The following is a 16407-nucleotide window of genomic DNA, read 5'->3' on the forward strand; positions in this document are numbered from 1 at the left end:
TCTATGTATATTATAGGTTAAAATATTGTTATGATAAAATGCCATGACTGAAAGCGTTTATTTAACCTCCATGTCCCAGTCATAGTCCATCATAAAGGGAAGTCAGGGCAGAACCAAGCAGAGACCATGGAAGAGAGCAGCTTACTGGTCGGCTCAGACTACTTTCTTCTATAATCTAGGACCACCTGCCCATATATATCTGCCTCCATCAGCTTGTCCGTATATGTAATATATATATATATATGGGCAATCTTAATTGAGACAATGCCTCCATCAGACTGTCCATATACATAATACATACATATGTATATGTATATATTGCCCATATTATATGTATGGGCAATCTGATGGAGGCATTTTCTCAATTAAGATTCCATCTTCCCAGATGTGTAGGTTTGTGTCAAGTTGACAAAAACCAACCAACACAACTTACAGATATGTCTGTGCCCCAGGTGTGTGCCTGATGCCCATGGAGGACAGAAGAGAACACTGGATTCCCTGGAACAACCTCTGTAGAGGTTCTTGCTTCTAAAATGCCATTAGTAACATATAACTAAAAATAAATGCTATGTATAATTAGTACATCTATTCCCAGCTAAGAGCTTTGTCCCATCTATTCTACACTAACACTAGTATTTCACATTTAATCTGATTTAAGATACATGCTAAAACAAGCAATCTCGCTAGAAATGCTCCAGGCAGTAGAGGGCGGGGTAGGAGATAACTAAGATAGTATCTAAAAGTTCCAAAGAGGTGGTGTGGAAAGGTGAATCAGGAAGTCAGAGAACCTGCTAGACAGCTGCCCTGTCCTTGGACGTGTGGCCACACTCACTGTTGAATTGAGGAAATGACAAGAAGCAACCAGAGGATACAATCAGGCGTACAATCAGGATACAGCAGGCCTGCCAGACTGTGCCTAAGATAAGGGCTTTGGAAGGCTCCAGCAGGAGTGACCGGAAGGCAGAAGAGAGGGAGGAAGCCTGAGAGGCTGGAGAGAAGAGGCAGCCCAGAGAATAACAGGTACCGAAGAGGCTGCCTGAGCACCACTGCAGCCCAAAACTGTCTCCCTGCTGCTGAGTAATGTCATCCCTGAGAGCTGAGGAGGACAGCAGTGTAAAGCCACACAACCTGATGGTGTAGGCGGCTATGGCCGCAGAGCTATTGTGAGCAGTGCAGGGCCAGTCTGCAAGTACAGGAGCCATGGCCTGCTCTGCCCGCCCTCCACTCTCATTTCCCTTCCAACTTTTCCAACCTGAGCAGCGTTACCTAGCACCAAGCACACCAGGGTCTCGCCTTGGAGGAAAAGGGACATGATATATCCCAAGAGCCTCACACACCAAGTATACAAGGAAGGTGGGTTTGCCTGAGGAAGCAGCCAAGGTGGGGGAGGCTCGCACAGGGTTCTTGGACTAAATGGAGCTGGATGAGCTTGAAGGAAAGCGAAGATTGAGGACGCTGAGAGTGAGAGAGGCATTTGAGGGAAGAACAGATTAGGACAAGAAGGGACGAGTGTGCGCGGCAGCTCTATAGGGGACTCTCGGAGAGATTCGGTGAACGGGGTGAGACCTCAACAAGAGGCTCAGTCTTCTTACCGGGGTTTAAAGTGTGCCAAGTCCTACGGATGAGCCTGCAAGAAGATGCTGCAACAAAACGGTGTGTGTGTGTGTGTGTGTGTGTACGTGTGTGTGTGCGCGCGCGCGCGCGCGCGCGTGCACACGCACGCTTTTATAGTTTGTTTGTTTTACATGCATTTTGGGGTTGGAGAGATGGCTCAGTAGTTAAGAGCACTGTCTGCTCTTCCAGAGGACCTGAGTTCAATTCCCAGCAACCATATGGTGGCTCACAACCATCTATACTGAGATCTGATTGCCCTCTTCTTACCTGCAGGCAGACAGAACACTCATACCTACCTACACACACACACATATTTAAAAAAAAAACATGCATTTTGTTCTAAAGAGAATAGATGTCTTTCATATTCCCATAGAGATTTATGCCCTACACACTGAAAACAATGTGCCAAGCAGAGGTGGTGCTTGCCTTGAATCTCAGCACTTGGGAGGCAGAGGCAGGCGGCTCTCTGTTCAAGGCCAACTTGGTCTAACGAAATTCCAGGACAGCCACAGCTACACAAAGAGATCCTATCTCATAAAACCAAAACCAGACAAACCAATTAATGCAAGCAGTTGCCAGATTGGCCTATGTGGGGACAGGAAAAAGGCCTGAAGAGCCAGTGTAAGATGGGTAGGGCTGGAAAGATGGCTCAGTAAAACACACTGGCTGCTCTGGGTTCGAGTCCTAGAACCCACATGGCAGCTCCCCACTGTCTGCAACTCCAGTTCTAGACTTCTGGGCTCGTCTGGCTCCCAAGGACACTACAAATATATGATGCACATACATGCAGGCAAGACACCCATATTCATAAAATAAAAAATCAATTTAAATAAATAGGATGGGAGTGTGATCAAGGAAAACGTTAGCCTCTGGCCTCCACATACCCATACACATAAACACACACACACACACACACACACACACACACACACAGAGATGCATACACACACATGAACCTAGAAGACACAGTCACCAAACATATGAACAAACATATACACATATAAACCCAAAAATTAAAAAGAAATTAAAATGCTCTAGAAGTCAAAGATAAGAAAGGGGCTAAAAAAAAAAAAGTTGCTGGGTGGTGGTGGCTCACGCCTTTAATCCCAGCACTAGGGAGGCAGAGCCAGGTGGATCTCTGTGAGTTCAAGGCCAGCCTGGGCTACACAGTGAGATCCAGGACAGGCACCAAAGCTACACAGAGAAATCCTGTCTCAAAAAAAACCAAAAACAAACAAGCAAACAAAGTCCTGGGAAAAGATTGACCAGAGTCAAATACAAGGGAAGGGCTTTAAAACCCGAAGGAATTAAGGCAGGAGGCTCCCAGTGAGCCCACATGCTTGCTGTCCACGTGGGTGGTAAGAGGAGGCGTCACTGATGACGTCATTGATGAGTACAGCTGAATGGCAGGTGCAGAGCAGGGCAGCCCTGGCAAGCATCCTGCCTAGTTACCCAGCTCAGTAGTTAAGGAGGAAGTTGGTGGTAGAGCCAGGAAGGCAACAGGAAAGGAAAACAGGAAGTTAGTCAGAAAAACTAGTCCGCACAAGTGAAGGCCTCTGTAGCCAGGCGTGGTGGTTCCTGTGTCATTCCAGCACTCGGGAGGCAGAGGAGGAAGGATCACAGCTCATTCCAAGACCACCGGGGTAACCAGGAAGCACCCTGGGCGAGAGGTGCAGCTCAGTGGAAGAGCACCCGTGTAGCCAGCACAGAGGCCCTGGGCACCGGCGCAGCACCGTGGAAACAGATTGCCACACTCTCATCCTTCCACCTAGCTGTCAGGAAGGCATTTTCTTTCTTTTCCTAAGTTCTTACTTAAGGAATATGTAAGTACTATTTTTAAATTCCAGAACGTGACACACTTGAAGGGCAAAATGTTTCCCATCCAATAATTCTTTATCTTACTATATAAAAGCCTCTTACAATTTTTTTTTCCGAATTATTTTTTAACTGACAGAAGATCCATTTCCAGACCAGCTTTCACCGTGGCCTTTCCCCCCACTTTTGATGTTAGTATGTGAGCAGAGGTGTGTGGGTGCACACGCGCATGGAGGCCAGGGGTCAGCACTGTCTTCCTCTGTCAACCTCCCCCGCCTTTCTTAAGCTTTGTTATTTATGTGTATGTGTGTTTTGCCTACAGGTATTTAAGTGCAACATGGGCACGCAGTGCCTGTGGAGGCCAGAAGATGACCACACATCCCTTGAGACTGGAGTTAAGACAGATGGTTGCGAGCTGTCACGTGGGTTCTGGGAACTGAACCTGGGTCCTCGGGAAGAGCCACCAGCATCCTCTAATCCGCCAAACCATCTCTCCAGCCTTGGCGCTCTTCTGAGACAAAGTTCTCTCCCTGAACCTGAGCTCACTAATTCAGCTAGATCTGTCTCCACCTCCAGAGGCTGGGATGATTACAGGCACATGTCGCTACCCCAGCTCTTCATGTGGGTGCTGGGGATCCAAACTCAGCTGTTCAACTTTTACAGCAAGCATGTTACTCGGCCAGCTCCCTAGCCCCTGACCTTTTCTTCCAGAGAAACAAAGTAAGGTGAACTCCTAAGCATTTGTTACAGTTACTTCCTTCACAGGTTGGCAGAAGTAGACCAAGGGAGTAAAACATCATTTCATGCAGCTCTGAGTGTTTATAACTCCGTTTCAGAAAGAGCCTGGAGAAGCACAGGGAAGTCAAGGGGGTGCTCAGGCAGAGGAAACAAGCTGGAAAAGAAGGCACCGGCTGGTGTGAGAACAGGAAGACGACCCTGCTGAAGAGGAGGGTCAGTAGTAACAACAGCATTCATCTGCAGGCACCACACCGAGCAGCCTGCTGCAGAGGGGGAGGGCGGGTTTTCCCAGCACCTCACGGCAATGAGGCCTGGCAGTACCCTGGCAAGGCTGTGGGCTAAGTGTCTGCTGGCCAGTGACAAGTAACGCTGGGCAGCCAAAGGCACCCGCCGTACTTAGGTGTAGAGCTGGGCTGGGAGCACAGTGCAGCCACAGAGACACACACTGGGCGTGTGCAGGGCACGCTCCAGCCCAGTACCACGGAAAGGAAAAACGAGAGGCAATGCAGAGCTTGGGCAGAGATTAAATAACCAAACTGCTGGACATTTATTACAAAAGCTGGTTTTCTCCCCTCCCTTCCTATGTTTTGTGTTTTCCCTTTATGTCAGTGACTCAATCGTAAAGTGATCAGAAGTCCTCCAGATTAAATAACAAGTCTGTCAACGCGTATTTTGGAGTGTAACGCAAGAACATTCCCTAACCCAATGTGAATTGGGTGTCCCTCAAAATTGCACATTTTCCTCCTAGTTTGTTTACATAATTTAAAATGTATGTACAGAATGACCTTAAAGTATTGATTCATATAAAATTCAGTCTGGAAGACATACACACTACCACCTTCTAAAAAGGTCAGGCCTCAGGCCCTTACAATCCACTAACATGATTCAATACATACATTGCACAGCCTTGCAACAAAGAGTCTTTGCTTGTAGAGACAATCCTAGTCTTCTTCTGAGGTAACTCCAGGAACCCAGCCGTGACAGAGACCAATTTTCCAAGAATAAGGCTACATAGCAAGGCTTCTCGGAGAGTCTTAACGTTCCCAGACTGTAAATCTGAGGTTGAAAGCTCCACACTGGAATGTTCGAGATAACTTACAGTTCATGAACAGAAGACTGCTCCTAGGAGTCACTCAAATGTCAGTGAAGTCGGAGAACAAGCTGACAACCATTCTGGAGAGGATGAGGACTTCCAGAAGCCACAGAGTGACCCAGCCACAAGCACAGTGCCATCATCTTCCAGCCTCGGTAAAGGTACATTCTGTCCAAGGCGGGGCCGCAGCTTCATCTGGCCTGAGTTCTAATTCATGTCTTCATGGTGACGCCCTCTCTGCACACTGGCTTTCAGAGTATCACCCGGCGGTCTTCTCCTCAAACCAACTTGCATGACTCTGCCTCCTGTTCACTGAGCCCTTAATTAAGGCTGACGAACAAGGGCCCAGGACCAAAACATGTCCGGTTAACGGGATAAGCTGACAAGCCCGATGAAGAGGTTGGCAGGTTCCTTTTGGTACATTCACAAATATAATAAAAAACGTCCCTAACTGCTGTAGTGTACAAAAATAATTCGACAGTGTCGCGGGCAGTGGGCAGTGTTGCAGGACGCCTGATGAGCTGAGGTTCCGTCGGGGCTGGGAGGACGCCACACGCTGGAACTGAAGGCCTGCAGGCCCCCGTGAGTGTCCCAGTCCGTTCTCTCGTGGGCACCACTCACTCACTCAGTATGTGAGCTTGTCTCCTTCGCACAAGAGCGAACACTTCCCTCACTATTAACGGTGAGATAAACAGAATTGTACAACTTGTCTGTGGAGAGAAAAACGTTTTTGAAATGATCAACAACTTACTTTTGGTAGAGCATCATGATTTGAACGTTAGTGATGGATTTGAGCAAACACATTCTGACATCACAGAAAGAAAGCTGTCTGTCTTCGGTGAATTAGAAAACAACTTTTGAAAATTAGAGTTAAAACCACAAACACACAATGTCACATCAGCTGTCAAAAATAAATAAATAAATAACTGAAGTATGCCACTACCATGGGCAAAACAAGTTACTAGAGCCCAGAAGAAAGTTGGGCTTCGCCTTTCTTTTTTTTTATTTTTTTGAGACAGGGTTCTCTATATAACAGCCATGGTTATTCTGGAACTCACTCTGTAGACCAGGCTGGCCTCAAAATCACAGAGCTTCCCCTGCCTCTGCCTCCTGAGTGTTGGGATTAAAGGGTTGGGATTAAAGGTGTGCGTCCCCACACCTGGCAAACGTCGGGTTCCTTATGGCAGATCTGGGTTTTCACTTCAATAGTTCTGGTAGTCTCACATCAGCAGGTACTTCCTTCTAGTTAGCAGGTCTTTATGAGGCTTCTTATTTGTTTTGTAATGTACTACTTAGTGGTGGGAGAGCACGAGCACCCACATGTGTGCAGGTGTGTGTGTGTGTGTGTGTGCGCAGACACCACAGCACGTGTGTGGGGATCAGAGGACATCTCGGAGCAGTTGGCTCCGAGCCTTCCACCATGCTGAGGTAGGCGCTCACATCTCTGCTACCGTGCTACTGCTACAGCTTGGCTGGCCTGCAAGCTGGTGGATGATCTTCCTGTTTCTGCCTTCCTTCTCGCAGGAGGAGTTCTGGGGTCCCAGAGGTGCACCATATCTGGCTTTTTATGGAGATTCTGGGTATCGAACTTGGTTAAAGGGCTTGCGCAGCAGCCTGGACTTTCACTGAGCCATCCCCTTTTCGTTCATTTTGCGGGGCTGAGGACTGAACTCTGGGCCTTCCAGCACGCTGCAGCTCTAGCCCACAAATGGATCCTGGAAGCAAATGTACTTTTTCTTTAAAGACAAAGTCTTCCAGGCTGGCCCTCAACTCATAATCTTCCTGCCTCTGCCTTCTGAGTCATTAGAAGCTGGAGAAGAGAGCCTAGAGACTTGCTCGTGTTGACCTATCCTGTTCCTCCTTGGGACAGGCCGGAGGACAGCTGCTTAGAGTCAGGTGACAGTGGCCAATTAGGATGCCTGGTTTCAAGGCTAAGTCATCCGCAGACGAGTTCAAGCTGACCTGACATGAGCACTGTGCCCTCAACAATACAACAGAATATGTCACAGGCCTTCTCAACAGAAAGCAGTATCTTAGAAGCAGGGCCTTTCTGGCTGTTTCTCAGAAAGCCCAACATGTCAGCCAAGACTCTGGAGCTGAACACCTGCCCCTGCGGACGGTGTTAATTAGAGCTCCCTTCTCTGTAACACTGGTGCCTTGCCGCAGAATTCTCCAGCCCTGTTTAGCAGCCAGTCAGCAGCCCAGAGGAGCACACTGATTAATGGCTGGCGAGGTATGAGTAAGCCTCTTGCTTCTCTGCAATTGTAAATGGCAACACTCATTAGTCTCAGGTCCGGACAGGCAAACTCAGGGCCTTTGGGCTCCTTGAGAAAAGAAATGAGTCTTCCCAGCCTAATCAAATGCTACTTTTCACCCTAAAGTCTTTAAAAGGAATCAGCAATTTTGTTGGTTTCAAGTAGTGATGAAATCAAATGTTCTAACCTAAACAGGAAAAATGGTTAAAGAAAAGCACACGCTTACCATGAGAATGAAAAAGTAGAAAACCCACATCCATCCTAGGTTGTCTTGAATCAAAGACACCAGATACTAAAAAAGAGAAAAGGAAATTATGATAGAATTCTCTATAAATTAACCAGATGAGGGCTGGGGACATGGCTCTATTTGATAGTGTTTAGCTAACGTTCACAACGCCCTGGGTTTGACCCCCAGCAACACATAACTGAACATGGTAGGGCATGGCTGTGATCCATCGCTTAGAAGGTGGGTCAAAAGTTCAAGGTCATCCTCTACCACATAGCCACTTTGAGAACAGCCTGGGCTATGTAAGACTGCCTCAAGAAAACGGGGGTCAGGAGCTTGCTGAGTCAGTCGGCCCCATGGTTAGCAGCGCTGGCTACTCTTAATCATAATCACCTGTCACTCAGGAGAACCCAGGCCCTCTTCTGGCCTCTGCAGGCACCAGATAACCACACACACTCATGAAGGCAAAACACTCATACACATAAAATAGAAATCAATGAGATAAAGTAGTTGAAAAGGAGATTAGACAGGACTACTTTGGAAAACCAGGAGCTGGGGTTTCAATAACATCTTGTCGTTTACAAAGCTCTTCCACAGACATATTCCCATTTTGAGACAGGGTCTCACCATGCCCAGGCCGGCCTGGAACTCACGCTGTCAGTCTGAGTGCTGGTAATGTCTACGGGATTGGCCTGCCGCCCTGGTTCCGTGTGCATTTTATCACCGGCTCATTTTGTACAGAACTGCGGAAGGGGCTGTACGCCAGAGGTTTGCTCTTCAGAGGAAGAAGAGCATCCTCGGTGCCTCCTGCTCCCTCCTCATCTCCTGGTGGAAGGTCCTAGAGCTGATGCTTTAAGAACAAGCCAGCTCCCCAGGCTGCACTTCGCTTTCTGTCTCTCTTGTTCAGTGTTTCTGAGGCACAGTCTTGCTGGGTAGGCCTCAGCAGCTGGCAGCTGATAAGTCAATGAGAGCGACCTCAAATGCCCTGCTTCCTTCTCAACCACGCGATCTGTTCACCGGGTTACTACGTTACCAACCTTCCACAATATAACTCTTCCCTCACTTCTTTTGTTTGCTTTGGTTTTTCGAGAAAGGGTTTCTCTGTGTAGCATGGCTGTCCTCACTGTATGGGCCAGGCAGGCCTCAAAGAGATCCACCTGCCTCTGCCTCCCAAGTGCTGAGATTAAAGGCGCACACCATCACGCCTGGCTTTTCTCTCTCTCTCTCTCTCTCTCTCTCTCTCTCTCTCTCTCTCTCTCTCTCTCTCTCTCTCTCTTCTTTTTCGGAGCTGAGGATTGAACCCAGGACCTTATGCTTGTTAGGCAAGCGCTCTACCACTGAGCTAAATGCCCAACCCCCTGGCTTTTCTCTTTATTTCCAATTATTGAAAAGAAGCTAAGAGCACTTAACCCAGCTTTCTCTCCCTCCCCCCATTACAGGAATATCTAACATAAAATTACCATTTTACATTTTTTTAAGTGTATGTGTGTCCATGTATGCATAGGTATGTGAGCTTGTGCCCAAGCGTAAAAGCTGGAAGACGGTATCAGGTGTCCCCCTCCACCACACTGCCTATTCTTTTGAGGTTTTCCTGGACACAGGGATCAGATTTTCTCAGCTAGGCTGGAAGTCACCAAATCCCAGCAGTCCTCCTGTCTATGGCTCTCTCAGAGTTGGGGTTACAGGTAAGCCTAGGATTCCCAGCTTGTTACCTAAAGGCTAGGATCCCGATCGGTCTCCTGATTACACAGTGGGTGTTCTTCACCCCTGGGCCATCTCTCCGCTCCCTAATAGTAACCATTTTTAAACACACAGGTCGGCAGCATCAATTACAGTCACAATGATGTACAACCACAACAGCTACTTATTCCCACATCTTTTTTATCTATAACCAAAGCTCTGTGAATCACAGCACCCACAACCCTAGCCACGGGCAAGTTCTATTTTGTTGTTTTCTTCTCCCCAAAGCCAGAGTCTCACCCTCTAGCCTAGGCTGGTCAAACTCATTCCTTAGTCTAGGACAGCCTTGAACTTGTGGCAATCCTCTTGGAAGTCCTAGTCTTCCAAGTGCTGAGATTACATGCACGTACCACCATACCTGACTTAATAACTTCTAATTTACTTTCTAAAGCTGTGAATTTGCCTGTTGTAGATATTTCATGTAAATAATTTGTTTTTTTTTTTTAATTTTGCATTCATTTAGCAAATTTTCAAGGTTCAAACATACAGTAAGCACACATCAGCATTTCATTCCTTTTCATGGATGAACAGAATTCCACTGAATGGATATAGCACACTTTTTAAAATCCATTCATTTGTTGGATGCCTATTTCCACCTCTTATCTACTATGAATAACACTGTAACGTACACCAGGATACAAATATTAGTCCTTCTTTTCAGCTGGGGAGATGGGGAAATAATGCAGGAGTGCCATGCTACATCATATAATAATTGCATACTTAATTTTGCGGGGGGGGGGGCGGAGGGTGGGAGAATACCCACATTTTTTTGCATATTTAATTTTTTTGGGGGGAGAATATCCACATTTTCCACAAAAGCTCCACCATTTTGTTTATGCTCATAACAGCAATGGAAGGCTCTGATTTTGCCTGAACACACAGATGTGAAACACGTGAGTGCCTGGTCCTGTGGAAGCCAGAAAAGGGTACTGGATCCTCTGGAACTAGAGTCACAGCCAGTTGTAAACCACCATGTGGTTGCTGGGAACTGAACCAGGGTCCTCCGGAAGAGCAGCCAGTGCTCTTACCCACTGAGCCAGCTCTCCAAGCCTCTATTTCCTGCTTTTTAATTATAGCCATCCTCACTAGGAAGGAGGGTCAATCTCAGTGTGGTTCTGATTTGTATTTCCCTACTAAGGCTATTAGACTCTTCCCGTGTGTTATATTAGCCATTTTTATGTATTTTTTCATCAAATTTGTCCCTATGTTTTCTTTGAAGAATTTCAGAATTTTAGCTCCTAAAGTTAGATCTTTGATCCATTTTGGCCCTGGACGGCCTGGTTGCCATTACACAGCCCAGGTCGACCTTAAACTCAAAGCAATTCTGCTGCTTCTGAGGGCTGGGATTACAGGTGCACACCATCACACTCAGTCTGGAACAATCTGCTTCTCAAGGAACGCAGAGTCTGGTACAGAGGCCAGAGATCCAGATCGGCAAGTTGGCCATCACGTGCGATAGGTGTTTCCTGGAGGCATGGACCAACTGCTATGGCAACCAGGAAGAAAAACAACAAATTCCTGAAAAGTCCAGGGAAGGCGGAGGCAACACTTCCGCTTGGAGCAGCCCGGGGAACGGCTGAGGGCAAGGCTGACGGAGTTTTAGCCTTCAGAGTTTGTGAGGCAATGGCAAACCATTCAAAACTCCTCAAGAGGCCAGGCATGGTGGTGCACACCTTTAATATCAGTACTCAGGAGGCAGAGGCAGGCAGATCTCTGAGTCTGAGGCCAGCCTGGTTTACAAATCTCTGAGTTCCAAGACAGCCAGGACCATCTGGAAAAATAAAACAAACAAAAATCCCCAAGAGAAGGGATGAGCACAGTTAAGAATGATTTATTCCTGACCCACTTGCCTGACTGCGGAGGTCAGTCGGACAGTGACCCGAGTTTACCGTTAGGATCGGAACACTGACATGTGAGACAGACGGGACTAAACCAAGTGGTCAGGCACGGTAACACAGTCTATTATCCCAGTCCTCGGGAGGCGGGTCGGGAACTCAAGTCATGCTATTCTACACAGCAAGCTCAAGGTCAGACTGGGCTACGTGAGAAACTGTCCTCAAAAAGGAAAAAAGAAAATTCCAAGTAAAATGACTGCAATGTTGATTACAATTACCTACCTGACTAACTTAGAGAGCACTAGTGAGAGAGATCTAAACACCCGATGCAATGGGGCCAGGGAGGTGGCTCCGGGGGGAGGCCCTCGTCCGAGCCTGATGGCCTGAGTTCCAGCTCCAGGACCCATAGAGTGGAGAGAACAGATTCTGGCAGGTTGCCCTGCCTTCCACACATGAGCTGCATGGCATGCATGCCCCCACACATAGGCTCACACACGAAAACACCTAAGTGTATAAAGTAACATGCTTGTTCGCCACCCCCCTCAGACACGGAGCCTTCTGGATGGGTTGACAGTGGCCCTGTCTGGTTTCTACCTCAGAGCACGCAGAAGGAATTCTTCTACCCTTATTAACTTTTTTATGTTTTTGTCCCTTAGTGACATACATATCCTCCGTGGTCAAATATCCTAAGTACTGTACAGCACTTTGGAACCAGCCTGTCTCCTGTGTGCCGGCCGGGTAAGGCTACAGGGGAACCGAACCAGGATGCTGCCCTCACGGAGCCTGCATTACTGCGGCGAGCAGACTCGGATGAACATCCACTCCGTGGCTGGACAACATCAGGGCAGTCTACTCTTCCTCCCTGACCACGAGCATTAGCTATCAGTGATTGACCCCGCTAATCAGGCAAACTAGCAAACAACCAGCCTAGAGCCTCTCCAGCATCCACACGGGAATTTACAGCTCGACAGGTTCCATCTCTGCACGTCTGCAGACTTCTGGAGTTCTGCTTCCCAGACGACTCTGCTACGGGATACATACAGTCACCCTCTGGGACCAGTCACAGATGTCTAGGCATGGAGAAACAGACAGTACTCAGAGGTAGCTACACACTCTATGGCCATGTGAGATGCCTTCCGTATTAGGTCTCAGGGCTTTCTGCCCAGTGGTTCGCAGCACAAGAGCGCCACCTACCGTGGGAGCCAGCAAGCGCATGCTGTTCTCACCTGGCCCACAGCAGCACCAATACTCCCAGTTCCATCGACAATTCCCGTGACGGTCGCCAGAGCCTCACTGCTCCCTTGGATCAGCTCTTGGCGACCCAAGTCTGCAGAAATAGCCGAGCTAATCATATTGGATGGTCCGCCAATAAAAAACCCTGAAGCCATAAAGAGAACAGGTTCATGTTAAAATATAATCCCTAACTCTAGCCAGGTAAGACACAATATCACCCCAATGTCTGAACATGTTGGGGAGAAACAGAAAATAAAGGAAGTGCCCTCAGGCAGCATTTTCAAACTAAGTGGTATCTACTTTTCTAAACTCCCTTCCTGAATGGTGTGACACTGTAGTGTATATATATGGCCCCTAAGGTTAAGAACAATACAACAGAACACACAGTCTTCTGAATGTTGGAGCCACTCAAGTCAATGAACACACTGGAAAGAGAGGGCCAAGACGGCGCTGTTTCAAAGGTACAGGGATGCTATCTGCCACGGCTCTCAGAAGGCCAACCCACGGCTGGGTGTGGCTTGGCTCTTGTAAACTGGGTCATCATACTGGAATCAGAGTCACACATCTTGCTGAATCAAAAAAATAACTAACTTTTTAAAATAACAGGTTCCTTAATTGTGCCCAACTACTTTACCTAGTGCTCAGGAAAATACTGACCCAGTTTGGCACAAGAGAAAAAGCTAACTGCCCTGGACTTCCATAAGCGGGTGGATGGAATTCCAATGTGACACCTTCCTAAGTCACTTTCTGAATCCAAATGTTTAGGACATCTGTTCACAGGGACAGCTTCTGTCACAGAGGGGGAAGATGGCCAAGGAGGCATCGACCTCTCTATCACTTGAGTTCTACAGAGCGGAGGTTTTAGTGTCAGTCCATCTGCGGGAGACAGCCTTCTCCGAACTCCCAGAGGAACAGCACAGTGAACAGAAGGGCCTACCATACCTGTGATGGTCATCAGAAGCGCATTGATGGACTTGTTGTTCGGGGAGCCTGTGAGAAGAGACACACAGCACGGTGACCGGAAAAGCAGGTGTGTGTGCCTCGTCAACAGCGCACAGCGGCTGCATGTCCGACACCTCACAATCCCTCCAGAGACAACAAAGACGGACAACTCTCCCCGCCTGCCTCTTCAGCTTTTGTCCTGTCTGCCTCTGGCTGCAGCTCAAACTAATGAGATGTCTAACAGCAGAGAACGATTCCACCGTCTTTAGAACACACACACACACACACACACCCCAAGGCCTACTAATTACCATCTTCCCGCTTTTGAAACCTTGCCCCCTTTTATGGTTTTATCAGCTCTAATGCTGTCCCTCTGGAAGCGCCCCTCAAACAAAGCAATACACTCCCAAGCAAGCTTTCAAACAGATCCACAAAGCAGGAGAGATGCCAGTCTCCTCTCCACACAAATAAAACCACGTGATGACAGTTCCCAGGCACTCCGAGCTCATCCCGGCTCTCTCCACGGCTGACCACTGACTCTGGGCAAGGGTCTACCTTCAAGAGATCAGGAATCAAGGCAGCTGCAGAGGAATACTCACGACTATACCCAACAAGGGACCCAACCGCCAGGAAGAGGCTGAGGGCCAGCACGGGGGCTCTTTTCTGCAGCACATCGGAGATGAAGCCTTGCAGAGTCCCACCTTGAAGCACAAAGAGTAGATACGTCAGCGGAACGCAGCGGTGCCTGGGCCAAGCTCTCTGAGGCAAGCTCCTCAGGGACCAAAGACACAGCTGGTTCTCACACGGTGATGGCCCATGGACAGGACACCTCAAATCAATCATCAAAGAGAGAAAAAAGAAAACCATCAAAACCACTATTACCCATATTTACTATTTCCCCTACCAAATAAAGAGTGAAGTGATCCTGGATTTTCTCCATTTTAATTTAAAGCAGATGATGAATTAACTAAGTGAACCTGTACTCCCAGCACCCTGGAGGCTGGAGCAGGAAGATCATAAACCGGAAAGCAGCTCAGTGTGAGCTTGGGAGGCTCGGCCTCAACACCACCAAATTTAGGAAGACACCTCACGAGCTATCAACAGAGCCCCTGAGCTGCATCTCCAAACCAACTTTGTTCGTTCTGCACCAAGGTACCTTTACTTTAGGAAGGCACAGAATATGGCAGGTCTCGGGGTGTCTACATCACCTTTGGCTCTGGACCTTAGACTACCAACAGCTGAGTTCAGATATAATGTCCGTGTGCCACCTAAGGACCTACTGCGCAGTTCATGTGCTCAGGGTAGCTTGGACTTACTGTATCTGTGTGTAAATATCACAGAGAGAGACGGTAAGGTGGGGCCATAGTGTGTAATCTATTGGTCTTATTTAAAAGTTTAGTATTTCCTTGTTTGTATTTCGGTCTATACCACAAAGCCACTGGTAAAATCTGTTACAGAACTAGGATTATACATATTTGCTAGTGAGTACAAAGTCCAGGGTTCAATCCCTAGCCTGGAAAAATAAACTAAATCGCTGTATACAGCAGGGCAATTGCAAATACACACACACACACACACACAAAGAAAAGGAAAATTCCTGCTCTTCCTTCCTCTCGTATCTGACAATCTACCCAGGAAGGTGCTGTGTTTGCTTCCTCGGCCAGAGACAGTGGGACAGTAGGAAGAAGCCAAAACGAACACATTCCCACTCCATCTTGAATCTCTCACAAAATCAGCTTCAAAGCCAAGCCACCCCTGAAAGCATACAAAGGGCTGCATTTAAAGAGATTCCCGAGTGCTCCCAAGACAAAAGGACTGATCCATCAACCCAAGACTAAGAAAAGACAGCCTATGAATCACAGCCGTCTCAGACTGGCCCTCCTCTCTATGGACTTTTTGTTCTCACACAAGTTTGCGGGTTTACTGGTAGGATGGGTTGGGAGAGACGGCTGTGGAGCAAGCAGTAAAACTTCAAATGAAGCAACATTTCCTAACTACGGAAGGAGGCGCACACGTGCGTACCTACAATGCCTCCGACATCGTACCAAATGGACAACTTGTCGGCTTCGGCTTCCTTCCACCCGAAGTTGTTGCTCAGATAAAAGGGCAGCCAGAAGAAGAAGGAGTAATTCACCAGCTTCAGGCAGGCGTAGGCCAGGGAGTACTGCAAGAAAAACACAGCTATCACCAAGCAGCAAACAGCACAGCATGATGACCTCCCTGACTTGACCCGGAAGCCCTCTTCTCTTTACTCCCACTGCTTTCTAATAAAGTCCTTAAAATAAAAAAATCGCATACAGCTTTTTCTTAACTATCCCCAGTTTCTCTCCTATCATTTCTCTGGCAAAAGCAAGCCGGTGTTTGGAACCCACAAAGCAGTGCGCATTGTACCCACATTTCTTTATTCAGACAAAATATCCACGGTGTCTGTGCTGCCTACCCACATCAGCTACGGACAAATCAGCCTAGCAAACATCTCAGCTCATGCTGCAAGCAGTCAGACTTTCGTGGTTCTCTTCCTACCAAGCTAATGCTGTAAATAAACTATGGAGAGTTACAGAAAGACATCCATCCCCCTGAGGACCGCTTTCATATTAGAGCTTCCGAAAAGCCCTACATCCCACAAAGGAGAGAATCTCTGGTGGGTCAAAAAGGAAGGGATGTGCTCAGGACTGGCCTCCTGGCTCTCTTTTGAAAGAGAGCTGCCTTAAGTGGGTGATGGCTGAGACTCCTGTATCCAACACATTATTACCAGGAAACCCTGACTATTAGCATCAAAGGGAAGGCGGAGGCAGAGGGCTGACTTCAAAGGGTGTCTGGCTAGCACACTCCTGCCCCTGAGCGTCAGCTATTCCCCAGGTGCCCCTTGTTTTAAAAGAGCTTCCCTGGCAGGGCAGCAGCCACCCCGTAGAGCCA

The 16407-nt window shown here is 47.8% G+C and overlaps 1 protein-coding gene across 5 annotated transcripts in view; it reads right to left on the bottom strand.

The window, feature by feature from the left end:
* Window positions 1-4690: 4690 nt before the first annotated feature.
* The window catches only part of Slc37a3 (solute carrier family 37 member 3), a 40953-nt gene continuing 29236 nt past the window's right edge, over window positions 4691-16407 (bottom strand). For all 5 annotated transcript variants that reach the window (XM_052720096.1, XM_052720098.1, XM_052720097.1 and 2 more), the window contains 6 exons: window positions 15514-15655; window positions 14091-14192; window positions 13492-13539; window positions 12543-12694; window positions 7742-7807; window positions 4691-5970 (listed from right to left, as the gene is read on the bottom strand). In XM_052720096.1, the coding sequence (XP_052576056.1) occupies window positions 5878-5970; window positions 7742-7807; window positions 12543-12694; window positions 13492-13539; window positions 14091-14192; window positions 15514-15655 (603 nt within the window). In that variant the 3' untranslated portion in view covers window positions 4691-5877. The remainder of the gene's footprint in view (window positions 5971-7741; window positions 7808-12542; window positions 12695-13491; window positions 13540-14090; window positions 14193-15513; window positions 15656-16407) is intronic.

This window comes from Peromyscus californicus, unplaced genomic scaffold (genome assembly GCF_007827085.1).
Source record: "Peromyscus californicus insignis strain IS unplaced genomic scaffold, ASM782708v3 Scaffold_6__1_contigs__length_162567912, whole genome shotgun sequence".
Taxonomy (NCBI): domain Eukaryota; kingdom Metazoa; phylum Chordata; class Mammalia; order Rodentia; family Cricetidae; genus Peromyscus; species Peromyscus californicus.